The following is a 24,423-nucleotide window of genomic DNA, read 5'->3' on the forward strand; positions in this document are numbered from 1 at the left end:
TATTTTCAAAATCCAAAGATATTCATACACAAGCTGTTAAACAGCCTGCCTCACCCAAAAATGTTCAGTTTACTCCCCAAGAACACACTATGTAGTAAAGTCAGTGCCTATAAAGTACTCTTTTAACAGTTTGACATACTTATTTGCATCAGCTTATCCATTGAACAATATAGAAGTCTGTGAGCTGTCACATTTGGGAACAATTAATATTTCCACATTGTTTCTCACATTGAGAACATAACAGGACATTTTTGTTTGCATTTAGTGAACATAGTACCAAATTGCACTACATAATTGTTTTTACAAACACAGTCTGTTTCATACCAAATTTTTATGGTGACTTTAATAAAAAAACTGTTTTCAACTTCCTGTATCTATAAACTGTGAATTATGAGATAAGGTGTTTCATGATAAGTGTTACCACTGAAACTGTCACTAGGTTGGTGGTGTAGCCTGATGGTTGAGGACTAGTTAACTTACCCTTCTATTGTAACAGGTCAATTTAAATTCAACATCACTGATTCAATAAGTGTGTGACCGTGTGAAACTAAGAAACAGTCACTGCATAACTTTGTTCAGTATGCCAAAAGTTTTCAGTGTGGAGACAATAAACTTGTTTGCCACTGAGAAGATTATAGAATGGTGCTAACCTGGTTCGAGCATCATCTTCTTAGAGTCCAGTACAATCAATGACCAATTTCACATCACAAAACATAGGAGAAAAGTTGGTAAATGCAACTGTGGAAGAATACCTCAAGTTTATGGTAGTTTGGAAAAGCCCTTTTGTGATTTCTTACAATGCTGTATTAGTAAACAAGGAAAGAAGAAATCACAAAAGGGCTTTTCCAAACAAGGAAAGAAGAAAATAAAATGATTATTCTTACTTCTGGGGACAAACTTGAAGTGACCAGACTCCCAGGAGTTGAACCAGTCAAAGAAGGGCTAAAAGAAAGCAGACAAGCCATTGTTTTGTGCACCTCATGTGTCTGATTTCAATCAGAATGAATGGATAATTGATTCTGGAGCATTATATCACACAATATCAAGAAAGGGCTGACTCAAAACATTATTTTTACCAATGGATATACATAAGGGGTTGAACTTCTGTTGTCAAAGTCAACATTATCAGCACATTTTATAATTTTTTTGTTTGAAATTTTCTGGTGCAAAATCTTATTACTTCCATAACCATAGCAGAAGCTGGAAATAAATTAGTGGTTAAGCCAACTAAAAGAATAGCATTTCTGATTGGAGATATATTTGGTAAACAGTAACTAGTTTGAAAGAAAATACTTTGTTCTGTATCAAAATTAAATGGCATTTATGAACTAAAAAAAAGGTTAAAGCTGTGTCAGTTAAGCATGCCCTAGCTGTTAGCAAGATTAGTAACATGTAAAACATACGGCATCATAGACTTGGTCATATTACAGTTGATCCTGACTCCAACTTTTTGCCTCCACTCCGTGAATATGACTTGAGTGTTATGATTTACCCCTGTTAAGTGTTAAGTCCCATAGTGCTCAGAGCCATTTGATTAACATCTGAGGTCATCAGTCCCCTAGAACTTAGAACTACTTAAACCAAACTAACCTAAGGATGTCACACACATCCATGCCCGAGGCAGGATTCGAACCTGCGACCGTAGCGGTCGTGCGGTTCCACACTGAAGCGCCTAGAACTGCTCGGCCACACCAGCCGGCTAAGTGTTAATCATGTGCACTTTGTAAGATGTGTGTTATCCTCCAGCCTACTATTTAACAGCAGGACTTTCCTCCTTCCTCCTACTTTCTCTGAAATATTTAGTTTCATACAGAAACCTTGTTGTTCCTTGGCTCTACACACATCTAGAGGTGATTCTTCCTTGTCTGAGTAGCAGGGCAAAGCTGTTTTTTGTGCCAAATAACTAAATTGTGAAATACTGTTCTTTTTCAGCAATGTTCTCTCAACCCCCCCCCCCCCCCTCTCACTACCCAAAGGTCTTTAGTGTCTGTAAGGAAAGAAAAGTCTGGCTCCTTGAGGACAGCTTGGCAGTGCTAGAGAAACACTGTCAAGCTTTGCTTTAAAGACCCAAATTTTCACCTTGTATTCAGTTATTACTCATATCCTGTCTTGCATACAGACACAACAATACCACAGAAGAATCTCACATCCCTATTACCCATGTCAGTACATCAAACAATGCCCACACACACACACACACACACACACAATTCTCACATCCCTATTACCCATGTCAGTACATCAAACAATGCCCACCACACACACACACACACACACACACACACACACACACACACACACACACACACACAAAATGAAGTCATGTATCACAACAGTTCTACTGCAGCCTGCAACTAACTTTCTTATGAAAGCTCAAACACTGAATTCTCCTTGTATTTGCAGACAAGCACGAGCCTACAAACAGTAAGTTACTCATTATTATGGCAGAGAAAACAACTTTTTTGAGTACTGCAGTACACTTCAAAGGGAAACTACCAGGCTGTTGTAATACTCTCTCAGTTACTCAACAACAGAAATCTGAGAACTATTCTGTGAACATCTCCGTTGTCGAAAAATCTCTTTTCCTCCCACATAAGCTTTTTCAGCTTGCTGAGAAAATGGAAATTACATTATGTAAGATCTGGATTGTATGGCAAGTGCTTGCAGGCCTCCCACCAAAAACACTAAGCAGATGCATCATGTTGCAACACCTAACAGGGTATGCACAACATAAGCTTTGCTTCAATTTTCCACACCTCTTATTATTTATGCCATTGCACAGTGATGTCAGTGTTGCAAAGTATGAATATGCATTAATGTTTGGGCACTGTAGCAAAATCTCTGTGTACACAACTCCTTTGCAGTTGAAGAACATGGTGGCCATGACTTTCCTTGCTACTGGAACAACTCTGCATTCCTTCCACAGAGGTAAGGAGATGTGTCTCCATTCTATAGATACTCTCTTCATTGCAGGTGTGGAATGATTGAACCATATCTCAATGGTTTCCTTAGCTGCATAATTACTAGCAAGGTCTTCCATACTGTGATGCCCAAGGAGGTCCAAAGATGCCACAAACCTTGCACCTTTGTGTGCAGGTGACAGTGATGATAGAACACAGCATGACTACAATTTGTGATACTGAACCTGAAAGCTAGACATAGAATGAGTGTTGCCCATTGAGATACACATCTGCTGAAACATATCCATGATAGTCACTCTTTAATTACTGTGAATCAGTTCCTCAATTGATCACAGACAACAATGTCCTGGTAATGTCAATGGTTTTCCTTCCCAATGGGCATTACTTAGTGCCAACAATTTGACCAAGACCATTTCCCTACAACTGTGGCTGGACACAACATTGCACACAGGTCCACCTTAAAATTCTGCCTCTATATGGGTCAAATTCAATTTAGACGTTTTGCTCCCTACATACTTCAACTGTGGAGTACATTTCCAGTTGCCACACCTTTTCACTCACACACTGATGCATCTGTTATCAACATGGCAGCAAAACCGAGGCTGCAGGAAACCCTGAACATGTATTCTTTTCTGAAAATTTGCCCCTCTTATTGGACTTAGTGTGAGACAACATTTGTAACTTACTCTCTGAAGATCCTAGACAATATGGAAACTTGGGCCAGCTAACAAAAGTACATTCTTACACACTACAGTTAGCTTAAATTTTTGCTTTCTGTAGATTCATAAAGTTTCATACAACTTCATTTTGTTTGTTTTGTTACTTAGTTGTACAGCAGGTTGTGTGTATAGTTATTATGTCCTTAGTGTGTGTTTATGCAATACAAATGATATTTTTTGTATAAATAAAAAATCTACTCACCAAGCAGTGGTAGGAGAACACAGATATAAAAAAAGGTTTTACTTAGACAAGCTTATGGAGCCAGTAGCTCCTTCCTCCATCAGAAGGGTTGAAGGGGATAGAAGAGGGGTGAAGGGAAAGGAACTGGAGATGTTAAGGAAAAGGGGTAGAGTTTGGAGAAGTTACCCAGAACCCTGAGACAGGGAAGACTTACCAGACAGAATGAGAGAGAAAGAATGATTATTGGTGACCCCACAGATGAGATTTAGAAATCTGAGAGCTTAAAGGTGGAAGACAGCTTTACTGATGAAACACCATGCATGAATTAACCAGAGTGTAATCTCTGTCTTGCATATTATCCTAAGTGCATTGTATGTAACAGAGGTGGGACGCGCACAGCAGAAAATAGACAGGTCAGAAAATGAAAGATGTAGAAGACTAAAATGGAGTGAAGAAAGGTGTAGTTACTGTTAGTTCTTGTCATCCACCAGGCCTTAAAAATACTGAAATGGAAGAAATCAACATAAATTAAGGACATGATGTAACACTAGTTTCAACCTGCGGAGTTCTGAGAAACTAGTGTCTGGTGGCAGAACCCAGATGGTGTGTGTGGTGAAACAGGCACCGACTTCATGACTGTTCAGTCTTTTACACTGGCACGACTACTACCAAGTTACTAGTTTGGATGACTGAGCATAGGTAGAGAGTGTATACTGGCAACACTCAATACCCTGTGGCAGGGCATGCTCTACAGCATGACAGTGTTTACATAACAGCTCGTATATGACGTGTTATTTCATACGTCACTCTGCCTTTGTTAGTTTAGAGATTTCAGGAATTTTAACTGGCAAAATATAATTTCTGAATCCTGTACCACATTCCTTGCTGTTGATCTCGTCCTCACGAAAATCCAGCTACATACTTCTGTCCACATTAAACCTACTAACAAACAATAGTACTTACATTTTGACAACTGCCATCCTTTCCATGTTGAATGTTCCCTCCCATACAACCTCAGCATTCAAGGCAATACACCACCATTCTCACTTCTGCTTTTAAATGGGGCTGGTGGGGTAATTACATTCAGTGGAGGCTGACTTCCCGTGCCATGGCACATCCCTACATGGTACTGCTGATCTCTCCAAAAAACAACTTTGCTTAATAAATTGAACACCAGGATAATACTGAGTGACAAGCAGTGTGCTCCAGGTACTTTGACAAGATCATGGTTTTCTAAAATTATGCCTTGAAATGAGAGCCATTCTGTCTGAGATTTCGTCCACCACATATAGAATAGTTTTTCGTCACCCTCGCAATCTCTGCAATACCCTTGTCAGACCTTCTGCTCCTTCAGCACCCATCTCCACCCCTGTGGCTCAGACACCTGTGACCATTCCCACTGCAAGAGTTGACCTATGCACCCTCCTACTACTACCTACATCAGCCTTGTAACATCACATACTATCAAAGGGAGGGGCCACCTGTGAAATGATACATGTCATATACCAGCTGTTATGTAACCACTGTTTAGCCTTTTATATTGCTATGACTACTACCAAGTTATCAGTTTGGATGAGTGGGCATAGGTAGAGGGTGCATACTGACAACACACAATATCCTGTGGCAGGGCATGCTCTACAAGATGACAGTTGTGACCTTGTGTCTGGGGGAAGAATCCAGATGGTACATGTGGTGAAACAGGCACCAAGTTTCTCAGAACTCCACAGGTAGAAATTAACGATACAAGAAGTCCTTGGTTGTTGTCACCCACCTGGCCTTAATTTACTAATGTAAAATCTCAGCATTTATAATAGAACTTTCTTCACTATGTTTTAGTTTTCTACATCTTCCATTTTCTGACTTGTCTATTTTCCACTGTGTGCATCCCACCTATGTTACATACAATTCACTTAGCTTTTCACTGTTATTGACTTCTGCAAAATGTTTTAGCAGTAATCATCGTCTTGCACATTACCCTGCGACCGATGTTCAAGCTCTCAGTTTTTTGAATCTCGGCCAGTGGTGTCACCAACAATCAGTCTTTCTTTTACATCCCGTCTGGTAAGTCTCCACTGACCCAGGGTTCTGAGTAATTTTTCCGAACTCTGCCCCTTCTCCTAAGTATCTCTATTTCCTTTCCCTTCACCCCTCTTCCTTCCCCTTCAACCCTTCTGCTGGAAGAAGTAGCCACTGGCTCCGAAAGCTCTGCATTACTAACACCTTCCTTTAAATGTGTGTTCTCACCAAGCTGTGGTAGGAGGAGATTTTTTATCTATCCAGTTACATTATATTGTTAAAAACTATTTTTTATTTGTGTTTTAAAAACTATCAATCATTTATAACAAAGAAAATAAAGTCTTCTCTTACTCAGCTACATGGGAAGCTGATGTACGTATAAAGGGCAAAATCTCCTTGAGTATTACTATTACTGCTATTGTACCATACAAAGTCAAAGCACAGAGATACTATGTCTGATAATATAGACCAAGATATATAGCATACATGTGTTTTGTAAGCATAAATTGCTGTAGTTAAACAGATCCGGTGACAGCAGTGCTGTAGTAAATAGTGATTTCCAAATCTGCTAAGGGAGGAATTTGTACTATGGCTGAACAATAAAGCAGTTTGTGAAGTGCATTGGGACAGGTGATTGATTTTTGAGGCACCATGAATTCAGTGCTATGCTATCAAATGTGCAGCGAGATACACAAATTTATACTGAAAGCAGAGATCTCAAATTCATGCCAAGGGCTCAAACATCTTTTTCATCCAACAAGGATCACATCTCCAGGCATCACAATCAGTGACATATCCAATGAGAGACAATACAAAAGCAGGGTGAAACAGAAGTAATGAACAATGAAAATGACAAATAAAAGTAAAGGAATGAATCTCAAAGGTAAGCTTACAGTTGTATTGATGAGGTCCATTATGAATAATAAAGAGAAAAAATAAAGGTGATCATGTAAGGAAAAAGAGTTTACTGCCAACAGTTTTAATTACTAGAGAAGTGTTTCTCTCTTCTTAGGTTGATAACTAAGTTTGCCAACAAATAATTATTTTAGAATAAAATAATTTTTCTATTGTGGTTATTACCAAGTTCTGCTAAGCATCTATGGAACTTGTTCATTTAGTTGATTTTTAAATAGGCAGATTATCTTTGCTTTTTAAATTAAGCTGTAATAATATCATTTAAAACAATAATGGAGAATCTGAATAAATTTTTGTTTGCAGAAATTATACTGCTCAGAAGCATACTCTAGTGTCACGGAATGTGGCAAACAAGAAAACATAGGTAAGGGTAGTGCTTTTCTTTCTTTCTCTGTGTATAATGCAAACAAAATAGACCAAAGACTATCAAGGATTTTCTAGTAATATTAAATAATTTTTTTTAAAATCAATTTGTAAGTTAATATACTCATTTCATGAAAGCTTTGTCACTCTCTCTCTTTTGACAATAACAAACATTTGACATTCATGTAATAAAAAAACTAAAAGTGTAAATGTACCGAAGTGTAAAATGATTTTTCGTGTATTTTAAGACTAGAAAGATGTTAGTGACATGTAAATGAATGAAAATTGGGAGTAATAATGTCTATAGAAATGTAGTAAAATGAGTACATTAACTTTGATGTGAGCTAGTGGAAAAACAATAGCCTGCCTACAACAGAGATCAGTTATTTAACTCATGTACAGCCTATATTGGAGTATTGTTCAAATGTGATGAATCCATACCAGGTCAGATTAATCAAGCATATACAAAGGATGGTAGCATGGCTAAACACAGGCTTTTTTGAATAATGAGAGAATGTAAATGAAATTCTTAAAGCTTTTTACTGGTGTGCACTCAAAGAAAGAATTAATATCTCATGAAAACCTACTTAAAAATTTTCAGCAACCAGCTTTCAGGGTGGAAACTATGATTATTATTCAGGTTCCAGTATAATGACCTCGTGATATCATAAAGGTACAAGCAAGTATCCATTCTTACACTCCACCTGAAGATGGATAGAAAGTAAGCTTAATTCATCCTATAATTAAAGGTATCCTCTGTTACACACTTCATAGTGAGTCACAGAAAGTGCAATTAGATGCATGATATAAAAAATTCTCATTTGTAGTGCTGTCATATATCTGCAAGAAATTTTACTAACAAATGGAGCTGCTCTCAGGAAATGGTTGCATCAACAAAGGGCATGATCTTCACAAAATTAGAATGAACAAAAGCCATTGTTCAATAGTCTACAAGTAACTAATCTGACCAATTCAGTGGTCTTATTCATAAAAATATTTGGGCTGAATGTTATGAGAGGCTTACATGTCATGACAAATAGCTAACGCAAACAGAACAATTTTTAACTTCAGGTAGTAGGTTGTTCAAATAGTTTAATGCACAGTTCATGTATTTATGTGATTATGTTGGTTTTTTTTAGGTTCTGAAAATCCTAATGCACCCAGTAGAACTGAAATATATGAATGTTTATGTGTTTCAAAGTTGTAGCTTGGTAACTGTCCATAAGTTCCAATAAATATTATGAGCATATACTAAAAACTATGGTAACCTATTAAGATTACTGGTTATGTTCTTACAGCAAGTCCATTGGCTTCTATAGCTGTTTGGATGCCGGTGCAGCCATAAGCCAGTTCCTCAACAATGAGACACCCATCAAATACACTCATATCCATACCACCTGAAACATATAACAGAATATTAACAACTTTAATACATTTGAGAATGTAAATAAAACTATATTCCCATCACTTATATTATTATTAACATATATTGATGTAATGTATAACTAGAATACAATTTAGTTTAAAAAATTTTCACAGCTCTATAGATTTTTGTCAAGTAAATTATCGATGGCTTACTCTGAAGAGTTTTATTATCTTTCAGATATTCTTGAGTGGTTGTAATATCTGAAAACTATAAGGTGGTGGTTGATACTGTTAGATAATGTAGTACTAACTTGTGTCCTCCAGCAGCTCAGTCCCAGTTCCAGGTCTTTAACAGATAACAGAAATGTGCCTGTGCTTTTCGGTAAACCTTGACACAAAGGTCATTAACACCCTCATTGAAATACACTGTGTGATATAGAAAGCATAGCACCCATAAGTAGAGGTGGAAATTAAGTTTTAATATCAGTAAGGAAATGACAATGCTGCAGACTAGACACTCTGATTGCACAAATGCAACTATACCAGCCGACAGAAAAAGGGTGGGGGGGGGGGGGGGGGTGTCAGCTACATCTACATGCCAGGGAGCTGAATCCCAGAAAAGGGAAAGAATCTTGATGAGTTAGTCAATCTAACAGGGAGCAGAGGGTCCAAAGATGACATAGAGAACAAGTACAGAGGAAAATGCAACATATGACCTGTGAAGGCAACTGACAACTGAGCACATTAATGCCTGGAGACTGAGCCTTTGCCTTGTGCAGTACTCTGCTTCTAAGTCTGCATAAGAATTTCTGGTCCAGGTATTTACCTTGGTCCCTAGTTGTGCCCATGCCATGCTTCACACGTGCTCTTCTGGAAAGCATTTTGTACTATTCCACTGTGATAACCACACCAGCTCCTTTACATCCAACCTGATGTCTGCTGGTGGTGACACTAACCCCTCGCGCCAAAACTGGCCCAGTTTGTGCATTGACCTCCATTTTAAGACCAGATGGGGTGTGAGATGCCCCAGTAGTGGATCAATCACCAAAGGAGACAATGCTTATGCAGCTTGCTACACCAGAGGAATGGAAGATGGTGGAGGCTGCAGTAACAGTTGAACCACTGGCCTGGGCAAGAGTGAGATATCCACTATTCGCAAGCTGGCAATAGGAGCCTCCACGAAGATTGCATTCACCACTCGAACAACAAGCAATCGGGCGTCCCCTGGAAACGACCTAGTCAGCCAATCCTGCAAATACCGGAGCACCACAACCAAAGATGACAAAACAACTCTCCGAAGAGACTCAAAAAAGGCCTTTATCAAGACCATCACTAGTGACAACTTCCTGCAATATTGAAGGCTTATCTGTAAATAAAGAAATTTTATTATCTGACATGTGCAAACGAAATAACTGTGATGTCTTAGTGTTACAAGAAACACACAGGGCACCAACTAGCCATAGACCAAAAATACAGGGCATGAAATTGGTTCTTGAGAGACCACACGAAAGGTACGGAAGTGCTATATTTGTGAAACTGAACTTAAACATATGCTCCTGTGCTCTGACCCGCAAAGAAAATATAGAAATTTTAACAATTGAGCTACATTCATGTACTGTAACATCCGTGTACAAACCACCCAGTGCGAGGTTCAAATTTACGGAGCCTGGAAATTTCCATTCAAAAAACATTAAAGTTATACTAGGAGATTTTAACTGTCATGGTCTCGCATGGGGTTATAAAGAGACAAATGACGATGGTGAAATGCTGGAGATCTGGGCAGACCAGGCTAAACTGAAATTGATACATGACCCAAAGTTGCCTGCATCATTTAACAGCGGAAGATGGAAACGAGGATATAATCCAGATAACATCTTTACAGTTTGCAGGGATACCTTTTCGGAGACAAAGCAAATCGAGGACCCAATTCCAAGATCGCAACACAGACCAATAACTTGCTGCATTACTGCAGTAATCAAATCAGATGTAATGCCCTTGAAGAGACTCTTCAATTTCAAAAAAGCTTATTGGGAACTTTTCACAGAGGACCTTGATAAGGAGATCTTGGAAATTAAACCAGAGATACAATCATATGAAACTTTTATAGACCTTGTCAAGAAAATCTCTCGACGGCGCATACCTAGAGGGTGGGCACCCAGTATATCGCTGGACTCAATGGTAGCAGCAAGGAAGCTCTGAAAAAGTATGAAGAACTGTACAATAAGGACCCCTTCTCAGAGGAAACGATCCAGGCAGGTGAGGAACTGATGTCTGGTATATCCGAAGCGAGAAAGGAAAAGTGGTGTAACCTCCTACTAGAGATGGAAATGAAGCACAGCAGTAGGAAGGCATGGAAACTGGTCAAAAGTCTCAGCAACAACCCAAGAGAACCACAACCAAATTACAGTGAAGTTACACCTGATCAGATAGCTCACCAACTACTCATGAACGGAAAAACTAAAAGGAAGGTCAGGAATGGCAAAATTAAAAGTAAACTGAACGAGGAGATTAGCTTCCTAGCTCGCCCGTTCTTCATTCAGGAGCTACAAGATGCCATCAACGATTTGAAAAACAATAAGGCCGCTGGCCTCGATGATCTGAGACCTGAGCAACTTAAACATTTTGGACCGGGAGTACAAACATGGATCCTAGAGCTAATGAATTACTGTATTACAACAATGCAAATTCCTAAACTGTGGAGGAAATCTCGGGTTATTGCGTTACTAAAACCAGGGAAAGACCCAGCTGAAGTTTAAATAAATGACAGAGCAGTGAGACAGGCCAAAAATTTTTAAGTGCTGGAGTGAATGATCCTCAAACGCATAGCCGATTATGTGGACAAAGCCCTCAGTAACGAACAAGCTGGATTTCGACCAGGAAAATCATGCTGTGGCCAAATCCTTAATCTCACACAGTACATCGAAGACGGCTATCAGAGAGGAGAAGTAATTGGGGTCGCATTCCTGGATCTCAGTGCTGCATATGACACAGTTAACCATAAGTTGCTTACCCAGAAAGTGTATAATATCACTAAGGACTACACCCTTTCTATGTTCGTGAAATGTATGCTACAGAACAGACGCTACTATGTAACCTTACAATCTAAAAACAGCCGATGGAGGGGACAGAAAAATGGACTTGCACAGGGTAGTGTCTTGGCTCCAATATTATTTAACATCTATACCAATGATCTTCCCATCAGCCACCAGACACGAATGTTCATATATGCTGATGATGCAGCAGTGGCCACACAGGATAAAACCTTTGAACAAGTGGAGGAGAATCTCACAGGAGCCTTAACAGAACTTGCTACCTATTACGACGGCAATAATCTCAAACCAAACCCTAGTAAATCTCAAGTATCCGCCTTCCATCTTAGGAACAAACAAGCCAAATGGAAACTCCGAGTCATGTGGCAAGGGGAAGAGCTGAAACATACAAACAGCCCAAAATACCTGGGAGTAACATTGGACAGAGCACTTACTTTTAAGCAGCACTGTCACAACACTAAAAAAAAGGTCTGTGCCAGGAACAACATACTGCGGAAGCTAACAGGCTCATCGTGGGGAGCTCAACCACATGTTTTGCGCACCACGGGTCTGGTGCTAAGTATCTCAGCAGCGGAATTTGCAGCGCCAGTTTGGAGGAACTCTGCTAGCACTAAGCAAGTTGACGTCGCCATAAACAAAACTGTACGTATCGCCACAGGATGCCTCAAACCAACTCCCACAGACATCATTTATCCCATCATAGGCATAGCACCACCCACTATCCGCAGACAAGTAGCCGCCGAGATAGAAAGATCAAAACAAATGAATGATCCCCGACACCCATTGCATATGCACCGAAAACAACGTGTCCGGCTGAAATCCCGCAGGAGTTTCATTGAAACTACTGAAGAGCTCGCCACCAAGCCCGCCGCAAGGCGGCTATCTCTTTGGGAAGAAATGGTGCCACACACCACAATGGAACTACTTGAGGAGGGATCTGCAGGATTTCAACTACCTTTTACAACTTGGAGGTCATTAAACCGGCTGCGTACTGGAGTAACTGGGTGCAAATCAAACCTATTTAAATGCGGTTACAGTGATAGCGATAGGTGTGAATGCGGAGCAATACAGGACTTGGACCACCTACTGATTTGACCAGATATGTCTATAACATGCACTAAAGATGATATTTTGAAAGTCAATGACAAAGCAAACTACGTTGCTAATTACTGGGAAGGGAAGATATAATTGGTGCATCCGGATACGGAAGAAGAAGAATAGAGGGCACCAGTTCAGATTCCATGGGCCTTGTAGTGGTAGGTGCATGGGCTAGCTCGTCTGCTGCCCTAATTTGTGGTCGAAGGTAGCATGGTGGAAGCAGTGGTGGGGTGGTAGTGGATGAGTATGCTGCCACAATTGGGAGCCCTCCACTGGAATAACAACACATCCAACCCTGTCATAGGGCTGGCTTGAAGATTGTGGCATTGAAGGTGCAACAGGTTGTGGTCCTGACTGACAGTCAGGAGGAGATGATATGTCATTCCAGACATCCACCACAAACAGCTGCCAGCCTTTGTGACGCACCATTAGATCCAGGAGCCACATGTGGTGGTGGCTGAAAGACCAAGCCCAAATGGCAGCCCTATGAGGAAAACACAGTGGGCCATAGGCCACAACACTCTGGGGCATGTAACTCAGGAAGCAATAATTTCAAAAGACCCAGCAGCTGCTCCCGATGCAAACATTCTTCTGAACTACACCCATTAACCAGCATCACTTGGTATACAGCCAGAAAACTCAACAGTACATCATTTTAGGATGAAGCAGGCACAGACTTCTTCATTTGGATATCAAACGTATGAACAAAGCACTCATCCTGTGAGTTAGATGCCTAGTGAAACATGGCACTGGTCAGATGCTGGATACCACTGCAAATGCAAAAGTCTTCAGACTCCCATGACACAAATTGCCAACTGTTGTTGGATATAAAGGTCTTGGGGGAGCCCTTGATGGAAAAAATGGCCAGAAGGTATTGGAAAACCTCCTGCAGATTCTCTACATACTGTTCATGTGTCGTGACCAAGACCCAGATGCCATCAAGGTAGTTTACAAAACAAGGAATGTCAAGAATCATCTGCTTCAAATGTCTCTGATTAATTCCAAGTGCAGACAAAATTACAAAAGGCAAGCAATTAACCTGTTAACACTCAAGGGGGATGTTGAACACTGAGAAACTACTGTTTGTATGCATCACAAAAGTTGGAGATGTTGTCAGGGAGCCAGTATGTTTTTATGCACCAATTCCTCCAGTGTAGAACTGGATACAAATCCACAACACATTGTGTGTTCGCTGTCTGCTGAAAACTACCTCAAAGGGACACAGCACCATCTGGCTTCTGAATCACTGATTTGTCAAAACAGCAAAAATGATGCCAAGGTCCTGCCAATGTTGCAACTTGCCCTCAACCTTGTCATGCATGGTGAAGAGAATGGGGCACAGATAACAAAATATAGGTACCACCAATGGCTTAAGGGAGACATGCCTCAAAATGTTCTGCCTGACCCAAGGTACAATCGCCGAAAGGAATACAAATCTTGAAAGGGGACCAATTGAAGCAGTAAGTATGCTGTTTAAACTATCTGGAGGCCAAAAATAACAAAAGCACTTAACCCAAAAAACATTGTCAGTGGCAAATTCACGATTATTACTAATTAAAGTTGCCATTCCACAGTCTCATAATGTGCAGAGATAGATATATAGTGTATTCCTTTGATGCACACTCCTCCAAGTCAAGATGGGACTTTTGATAAACAGAGACCCTTGGGCTGCCCCACGTTGCAATGGGTGCTAAGTTAACTAGGCTGACTATCAATCCTTTGTCTACCTGAAACTTAACCAGTTGCCCATCCACTATCAGCAATAGAATAATATGCTCGGGTGGTTTTTTTGATGCATCAGATACAATCGATATTCACCCTCCATTACAGTCTTCTGTACTATTCCACTGCAATTGAGATGGATGCAGAGCAGCTAGCATGCTAGTGTCCACTGGCAAGGATACAAAAAAAATGAAACTTCACTTGTTGAGAGGGCATGTGATGTTGTTGCAGCAATTACAAAATAGCGTCAAATTTACAAATAACTTAGTAGTATCAGCCACTTATCAGTACGACATTGTACCATACTGGCCTGGGAGAGTGAGCTTTATGCCACTGTAACCAATGAAATAAGCATTTATATCCTCTCCTGAGGCAAGCTGGTCCTCAACTGTTATAACTGACCATCAATACAATATCCTTAATAGTGACACTGCAACCGAACTTATGTCTGAGCTGGTCCCACACATGTTCTATTAGGTGCAAATTTGTGGATCTTGCTGGCCACAGGTGTACCTCAACATCATGCAGACAGGCCATAGAGATACATCCCATGTGTGGACAAACAATGTCCTGTTGAAAAATGGCACCATGTTACTAGTGCACGATAGATAACACAGGAGGATGCAGGATGTCCATGACATATCATTGTGCTATCAGATTTCTTTCAATCACTACTAGCCACGACCTGAAATTATACTCAATCCCACCACACTTGACGATGTTATGAGTAATGCTGCTGTGTTTCTCCCGAACGCTGGAAGAACGGGACCTCTCCCAGACCACCACTGTACTTGTCAATAATGGCCACCTGAGGTAGTGCAGAGTGGTGATTCATCACTGGACTGCTTATGAATATCATCACATTGTGTTCACACTTCCTGGTCACAGCACAGCTTCAAATACAGTCCTTTGTGCTGTGGTGTTAAGAACAACCTATGCAAGGGATGGTAGTTCCCTAGTCCAGCTGCTGTTAGTTTCTGGCCAATGGTGTGAGATGACATAGAATTTTTCAGGGAGTGTTACACCAAAATTTGTATACCACAAGCACATCACATTAGAGGATCCTGTTGTTTGGAGCAAGAAGACATTCATCATGTGATTGACTTACCCATACACAAGGTCCACATATTACTGGAGTAGCTAGAATAATGTGCACATGACTGAATAATAATCTCCATTGGTGGCAGTTTATTATTCATCAATTCCAGCCACTCTTCTTTCCATTGATGAGTGACTGCACCTCTAAAGTGAGATGATTAATTGCTTGTTTATAAGCCATATCTGTTGGTTCAGTTCCATGAATTCCCATGTGCCCTGGCATCCATCAAAATGAGCTTTCATTCCCTGGTCTTTGAAAATACCCAGGACACCTTTCTCCATATACAACTTGCTCATAGTCTGGGTACATGCAGTGTATAGATTGAAGGACTCTCTGGGAGTCAGAGTAAATGAGGATCTTCTCAGCATGTGTATGTCATCTGCTCTACTTTCATCACTTATAAATCTACATAAACCACAATAAATTTGTTTAGGAAATAAATTTTGAAGCAACTCTTGCACAAAATCATAGATCAAGGGAGTACATTATCATGTTTGTATCCATCTGTTAATATAGCTGTATAATTATAGCTGTCACTCAACATTTTGTAAAACTTTGAGTTCAAAACTTGCCCAAGAGAGCAGTTCTTCATGTACCTCAGCAGATCTAAAATAGTTGTTGGCCACTTCAGTAAGGTGGCAGAAATCTTCCACTCTAGGTTAAGGTTAGTTGGTCCACACCAAGTGCCTCTCCATTATGCTTTGCATGGGTCTCAAATGGTTTAACTTCATGTAGGCACTAAATTAAAATCAGTTTCATGGCAAGGCAAGTAGCAATTTACTATGCAGATGATAAAGAAACAGCAAATAACTTAGGCATCTGATACACTGTGAGGGACTGCTGCATGATAGCGACTGGGGGCACCCCAACCTCAGCATAGATGCTAAGTATGTTGCTGGAATTCCGAGCATATGCAGTCAGTCAACCAGACTGATGTTATCCCCCACGAGAGGAACAGACTCACAATGATCTTGAGATAGATTTCACTGATAGTACAGTGTATATTAACAGTTTAGTTAATATCACAAAAAAGTGTAATAAATACAGCAATAGGCATACTTGGTCTACTCTCCAAGACATTTTCTTAATTACTAGCATTATTTTTGTAAATTCCATCATCAGCTTCACATGATTTTGACATCAACATTTTACACATAGGGAAGCTTTCAGGTTTCCTATTATCTTTCAATCCTTGACTTAATTGAAACTGTCTTTAATGCTTCAGTTGGCTCTCCTGACTACAAAACTTTCAATAACTCAAATTACAATAGATTAAATTTTTTCACTTAATTTTTCCTGTGTTGATAAGCTGGGATCGCCTCCACCACCACCTCCTCCTCTTCCTCTTCCCCTTCCTCTCTTTTCTAGTCCCCTGACCTTTTTATCATCACTTTAAGTTGAAGGAATGAGTTATTCATCACAGAACCAAATTTACTATCAGTCATCTGCTTCCACAGTTCAGCAGCATCTGTCATCCCTTTCCCATTTCTACAATTGAAACTAAGAGGAATCAGGATGCTGTATGTGGTCGTTTAAACACAATAAATCAATACCAGTTGCTAACACAAATATTTATTTGCAAATATGTATGTTCTATTAGTAAAACTTTGCCACTTACATCTTATAGCATTTTACTACTGAACTTACATTGCAGCTAAGGAAACCATGTAAATGAAGAAACTTCATATGAACAGAAGTGAAAAACTTCTTCTTACTACTTACCACATGATGCAGGGATGTGCGTATTTGCTAATCCAAGTGACCAGGCCTTTTTAAATATTTCAAAAGGGTATTTCATGGACTTGTCATATTCTGCAGCCACTGGAATAATCTCTTCTCTGGTAAATTTTCTAGCAAGCTCTTGTATTTCTTTCTGTGTGCTGCTTAGTTCTGAAATTTTAAGGATTCCAGCACTTTAGAAAGTTTAAAATATTCATTAGTTTAATAAGTAAATTAAGAATGTTTATTTATGTTTCATAATCTTAAATAGCTCCCAAGTGGAGTTCTTCTGAAACTAAGATCAGATAAACAGATCTCTCTCACTACAAACAGCAATAGTAGGAACATTAAGTCATAGTTATAAAATGTGAAAGGTTTTTTGTCATAGCAGCAATTCACAGGAAACAATTTTACTTTAATGAATCAAAATTAAACCACTGTTAACAGTTTCCCAGTTCACATAAAGCATGTCACTTAAGATTGCAGCGTATAGATGTAGATATAAATTTACATGCTGCTAAACAACCTTACAGTGCGCAGTGGAGAATTATTGTAGTACAACAGTCAACTCTGCCCTTTATGCTTTATTTACAAATGATGTGAAGAAAGAACAATTGTCAGGATGGCTCCAGGTGAGTAAAGTTTTAACATATTGCTTCCTTCTATGTATTCAAAGAGCTTACATTCAAAAAGTCTGTGTAAAACAAAAACACTCTGATGTGCAACACCTAACTTGTAGCATCTGCCACTGGAGTTTGGTTAGCAGTTTTATAGTAGTCTCGTACATTCTAAATGAATCTGTAATTAAGTTTATACTATTTATTTGGGTCTTTTATATCCCCTCTGTTAATTCTACCTTGTAATGCTACCCCATTAACTAACAATATTCATGACTATGTTGAATAAGGGATTTGTATTGTACTTTTCAGTGGATGAATTACATTTCCTTGGCAACCTTTCACTCAATCTCAGCCTGTCATCTGCTTTTTCTACAATGAGTTTTATGTCAGTGTACCACTTTAGCGTGCTATGAACTGCCTATTTTATGGTTTGTTACTGTTTCCAGTGATTGATAACCAATTCAATCATGAAAAAATGACCTGAAGCCTAAGATATCACGTTTTGCTGTGTGGTGTTTGACTGACACAACAGGCAGCATTGTTTGCAAGTCTACCTGTTTAACACCAGTTAAATTAAAATGTTCTTTGAGGCCAGTCATCTGCAGGCAGTAGGCAGTTATCATCCTGGGGATGATGATGCATCAATAAATTGTGCCTGGTAGCAGCCTTGACAAATAAATGCTTTTTCATAGCCATAAATCATTACATGTGGTGCTCCATACTTTTAAATGATGCCATCCACAATACATCTGCTGATTTCTGGAACTTTGTCAGATGATACACTCTTTGTGACAGCTCAGCAGTTCAGGTCATGACCACACACAACTATCAATCAATTTCCATTTGTGAACTTTGGAAATCTCTCCATGAGGTCAACTTCCAACTGGTGAAATTGAACAACTGCAGGAATGGCCAACGATACCTGCTTCCATTTCTTCGAAGGAATTTTGAAAATTCCAGATGACTTAATGTTGGAGCATCATGAAAATACTTCAGTATCACTGACCATAAATAAGCTGGGATAATGAACAACCACTTCCATTCGATTCTGTCATTTCTTTTATACCACATGTTATTCTGAATTCTCCTATAACAGTTAATAACTCATTTTAACATTAACAGACATTATCAATGGTGAAAGAGGTGATAACTTATAGATAAAAATTCTAGAACTGACTGATGCTCGAAACCAAACATTTTTGGACCTGTAGGGACGCACTTAACCACTTAACCACTGAACCTAGTTGCTCTTTTCAGTTAGTCCACAGTGTGCAGTTTGAAGTATATCTTCCTTTTAGGAAGCAGAGATGCCATGTGCCAACTTCTTTTTCTGTGAAGAGCACAGGGGAGAAGCATAGGTCCTCTGACAAGTGGGTAACATTGTCTCTCAGCATCATCTCCATTGCCTTCTTAACTATGTAGCATGTATTGATCTGAATAATGTATGAGTGCTAAATGGTGGTAGGATGAGCTCTAGGCACAGTATTTCATCTGGTCTGCCTTGTGTCCACTTGAAACTTGAATCCATTCAAAAATCAATGAAAAAAGGTGAATGATTACTGACATTGTTCCTTAATCTAGTCAGGATCTACTGGTAGTTGAATAATAGATTCCTTTGTCAGTAGTGGTAGCATAGCAAGATTCTTAATCAGTGGCACTGAGCTGACGCACCTGGACTGGTTCAACTGTCTCTATGTATATACCCTAAAAGAAGAGTAGTGGCTGTTTATGGAAACTGGTTACTGAAAGCTCTTTTTCTACTTGTGGTAGCTGTGGTTATTGCTGGCATAGAGACTTTTTGTAAGGTTGAGAAACTTTATGCACATGAGTTTACTGTGAAGGACTATTCATCATCTGCACTTTTGACTAAAACTTGTCTTGTTGACGACAATGGGAGATTTTGCCATCAATAGTAGACAATTTCCCAAAGCTATCACTGTTGCATGAACTTGTGTAACTTCAAAAAATGGAAAATTGAGGATGGAATGTAACAATATTATGAGAGATAGAGTTGCTACTGATCATATAGTGGAGATGCTGAGTTGCAGATAGGCACAACAAAAGGATTTTCACACTTAAAGGTTTCGGCCAATGGCCATTGTCAACAAAGGACACACATGCATTTGCACGAGTGTGTGTATGCATAACTCACACACATGACTTTAGTCTCGGGCAACTGAACCCACACTGTGAGCAGCAGCACCAGTGCATGATGGGAGTGGCGACTGGGTGGTGGAAAAGAGGAGGCTGCAGCGGGGAGGGGGACGGATAGTATGGTGGGCATGGCGGACAGTGAAGTGCTGCAGATTGGGTGGTGGGCAGAGGTGAGGCAGGAAGGGGGTGGGGGTGGGGGGGGAGGAGGTAGCAGAAAAGGAGAGAAATAGAGAGAAATAAACAAAAAAACTTTAAAAAAATACTGGGTGTGGTGGTGGAATGATGGCTGTGTAGTGCTGGAATAGGAGCAGGGAAGGGGCTGGATAAGTGAGGACAGTGACTAATGAAGGTTGAGACCAGGAGGGTTACGGCCTTGTGGGATGTACTGCAGGGAAAGTTCCCACCTGTGTATTTCAGAAAATCTGGTGTTGGTGGGAAGGAACCATATGGCGCAGGCTGTGAAGCAGTCAGTGAAATAAAGAATATCATATTTGGTAGAGAGTTCAGCAACAGGGTGGTCCACTTGTTTCTTGGCCACAGTTTGCCAGTAGCCATTCATGCAGACAGACAGCTTGTAGGTTGTCATGCAGCAGAGTGGTTGCAGATTAGCTTGTAGACCACATGACTGGTTTCACAGGTAGCCTTGCCTTTGATGGGATTGTGATGTTAGTGACCGGACCGGACTGGAGTAAGTGGTTATGGGAGGATGTATGGGACAGGTCTTGCGTCTTTGTCTATTGCAGTGGTATGAACCATGAGGTAAGGGATTGGGAGCAGGGATTGTGTAAGGATTGATGAATATATTGTGCATGTTCAATGGACAGCGGAGTACCACTTTGGGAGGGGTGGGAAGGATAGTGGGCAGGGCATTCCTCATTTCAGGGCACAATGGGAGGTAATCTAAACCCTGGCGGAGAATGTAATTCAGTTGCTCCAGTCCTGGGTGGTAATGAGTTACGAGGGGAACACTGCTCTGTGGCTGGACTGTGGGGCTTTGGGAGGTGGTGGGAGACTGGAAAGATAAGGCACGGCAGATTTGTTTTTGTACAAGGTTGGAAGGATAATTACAATCAGTGAAGGCCTTGGTATATTTTGAGAGGGACTGCTCATCACTGCAGATGCAGTGACCATATGGGTCACTAGGCCATATGGAAGGGACTTCTTGGTATGGAATTGGTGACAGCCGTCAAAGTGGTGGTATTGCTGGTGGTTAGTAACTCTGATATGGACAGAGGTACTGATGTAGCCATCTTCGAGGTGGAGGTCAACATCTAGGAAGGTGACTTAATGGGTTGAGCAGGACCAGGTGAAGCAAACTGGGGAGAAGTTGTTAAGGTTCTGGAGGAATGTGGGTAGGGTGTCCTCACCTTCAATCCAGATAGCAAAAATGTCATCAGTGAATCTGAACCAGGTGAGGGGTTTAGGATTCTGGGTGTTTAGGAAGGATTCCTTTAGATGGCCCATGAATAGGTTGGCCTATGATGGTGCGATGTGGGTTCCCATAGATGAACCCTGAATTTATTTGTAGTTAATGCCTTCAAAGCAGAAGTAATTGTGGGTGAGGATATAGTTGGTCATAGGGCAGACAGACAGACAGCTTGTCATACCCACATAGAATGCAGCACAGTGGTTGCAGATTAGCTTTTAGACCACATGACTGGTGAAAAAAATTTTATTTGATAAAACAAGTATCTCTCTTTTGCCCCTTCTTCCATCCCCCACCTCATCCCCAAACGTGTAAAATCGCAAGATATTTCATTAACATTCAGTGCTCCTCACCCTATAGCCAACAAAGATACCTAAAGAAGACCACCAATGTGTTCAGTTTCTTGTAAAAGCAACCCAGCACAAACATAACTTCCTCAGATTTACAAATAAGGTAAAGGAGAATGAATTCTGTTGCTGCTGGACCATGAAGTTGTTTTTGTATGCCAGTCCTTAAAACAGGTGGAAATTTAAGTTCAGGAGTACACTATTTGTTAAGAAGTGTAATGAACTGCACAATTAATTGATTGCAGAAGTCTCTCAGAATAATGTGTGTTGGTCAGCTACCACCAATAGTTTCACATTTTCCTGTGTCAGAGAGGGAGACACCACCATTAACAGTATGCCTGCAATAGACCTGGCGTTGGCCGTGCCTAGCTGACAGACACTCTGACTGCTCAGCCAGGGGACAGAGTCAGCTTCAAGTTCTTGGTAAGTCTTGATGTATTGAAACATAATAGTCATCAAATACTCTTCTTTCTGTACAACAGTGCATGCTGTGGGCGTCTACAATGAAAAAATATCAGTGTTGTATTGTCCTTTCTCCAAATGTGCTTTTTTCTGTACAGTGACCAAATTAGTGAAGGATTTGGTCGAATTTGTTCCATCAAGAACCTTGTGTGTTTGAAGATTAAAGTTGGAAACCCTGAGATTATGTCCAAATATCAGAGTTGGTCTGCCTTGTAGAAATCAAAGCAAATGATTGATGATATTCTTCTTGTATTAAAAATGCCACCTCAGAGCTGGGTTTGAAGTTTTACACTTCTACTTCCAGCAATCTGGGTTCAATACTAACAGATACCACAAACTCCCACATATCTTCTCTTATTATAAGCATATCATTGTTGCAAAGCCCTGATAGCCATCCATGACTGTCACTGTTACAACATTCACAAGTCTTTTTAATATCTTTCAGCATACTCGTTTCTGGAACATTACCTCAATGTGCTGGCCTTTCTTGATTAATTCCAGTGTTGAGGTGACACCTTTTCTCTATTTAAGAGGTTTGTTCTCACATGTTTGTAACTGTAAAGTGTTGTCAGGCAGTCTGTATTACAGTTGCCTTATGAGCTGAAGTTGGCTGTTCAGCAGAAATGACATCAGCCTCCATTGGTGATACATCGGGATTTAGCAAGATTCATATCTAGGCATCTCATGAGATTAGCAAGTTGTCTATCTAGGTTTCTGTTTGTGCTTTTATAAACAAATCTCAAGTTAACAACAATGAGATGAGTAGGATGTGTGCATGCTGTGCGCAGACAGAGGAGGAGCTGACAGCAGTTTGACCACAGACAAAAGCATATTAAGCTGTTTGCAGTCATATTCATGTTGCTGTCTTGGGGTATAACAGTGCCAGAGAAGCAAGACATGAGGTGTCTCATGCAATATGCCAGATTGTTTTGCCCACAGCTTCTGTTGCCGAGGAACCTTCCAGTGTACCCAACACAGTTAATTTGCTCTCACAGCAGGATGAGTGGTGGGTGGTAATGCATACTCAGTTCATACAGATGGCTAGCAGAGCCAATGACAGTCCTTTGGCATGGAGACATGGGGAGTGTCTTAACCAAAGGCTTTGTTGACTCTGTGACAGTGCTCATCCAGAAATCTGTAGTCAAAAATATCATCTTGCGCTACGCGAAAGTAGCAGCTACTCAAGTAGCAGAATACTTGTCGAGTGCACATGGGTGTATTTTAGGCCATGACATGTCCAAAAGAACAGACGCCACATATATACAATTAAGACCAGGACAGTCAATGGTGTCTTCAGTGTGGATGCAATCCCGGCCCAAACTCTTATGAGAATCTGTGAAATGCTGTGATTAACAAGATTAATGAGCAAGGGTCACTACGTTCTTAGTGTGTGGATAGGTTGAGAACTTGGGTCTGATGGGAGGCATGCTAGGGTAATCTGTGCAGTTGCAATGACCAATATGTCCAGATGGTGCAGTAGTCAGCACATCTGCCTAGTAAGCAGGAGACTTAGATTTGAAGCCTTGTCTGGCACAAGTTTTCAACCTTCCTCATTTATTTAAATCTATGCCCACCCACAGCCAGTGTCTGTAATTCTTTTGTGTAAAAGTAAGTTTTAAATTTAGCCTAAGATCGTTTCTCCTGGACAACTCCTTGTATTCCATGGAAAATTTTTGTTTAAAATCTTGTATCTTCTATAAAAGAAACCAGTTTTTAAGTGTAATAGCATGAGAAGGAGTAAACAGTAGTATCTTCATTAATGTCAACACTTATCATGAATACATATTCTGTAAACTGACTTGTTCCACATCATTTTACTAAAAGAACTGTTCAAAGATCTATGGAACATGTAACTAACTGTAATAGTTTTTGTTGATTGTATTCCTTAGTTTGGGTAAATCTTAGAAATGACATAATGTAACATGTGAATCTGCTGATGGGTCTGAGGTTAACCATTTAATGTGGGTTCTGCCCAATTTCAATAGTGAGACCATTGTTCTTTGCATGCACTGGGTTCAAAACTCACACTCACTACAAACATCATTAAATACTGCAAAAATGTGGTGTCAGTAATCCACAGATAGGTGTTTATGACTTGCAGCATTTAATTGTGGGATCTTTTGGAACCCAGAATCATGTTGTGTCCAAAGGCCGTAGTGTTGAGGAGTCCCATTCACTGAAAGGAGCGCTATATGGTTCCAGGTGTGGTGTAGTGAAAGACACGTTGTTATCTTCTAAACATTTTT

At 40.2% G+C, this 24,423-nt stretch overlaps 1 protein-coding gene across 4 annotated transcripts in view; it reads right to left on the reverse strand.

The window, feature by feature from the left end:
* Positions 1-24,423, reverse strand: part of LOC126298892 (probable medium-chain specific acyl-CoA dehydrogenase, mitochondrial) — a 213,427-nt gene that overhangs the window by 176,018 nt on the left and 12,986 nt on the right. For all 4 annotated transcript variants that reach the window (XM_049990429.1, XM_049990428.1, XM_049990430.1 and 1 more), the window contains exons 3-4: positions 17,172-17,339; positions 8,412-8,512 (exon numbers count right to left, since the gene is read on the reverse strand). In XM_049990429.1, the coding sequence (XP_049846386.1) occupies positions 8,412-8,512; positions 17,172-17,339 (269 nt within the window). The remainder of the gene's footprint in view (positions 1-8,411; positions 8,513-17,171; positions 17,340-24,423) is intronic.

Source organism: Schistocerca gregaria, chromosome X, assembly GCF_023897955.1.
Source record: "Schistocerca gregaria isolate iqSchGreg1 chromosome X, iqSchGreg1.2, whole genome shotgun sequence".
Taxonomy (NCBI): domain Eukaryota; kingdom Metazoa; phylum Arthropoda; class Insecta; order Orthoptera; family Acrididae; genus Schistocerca; species Schistocerca gregaria.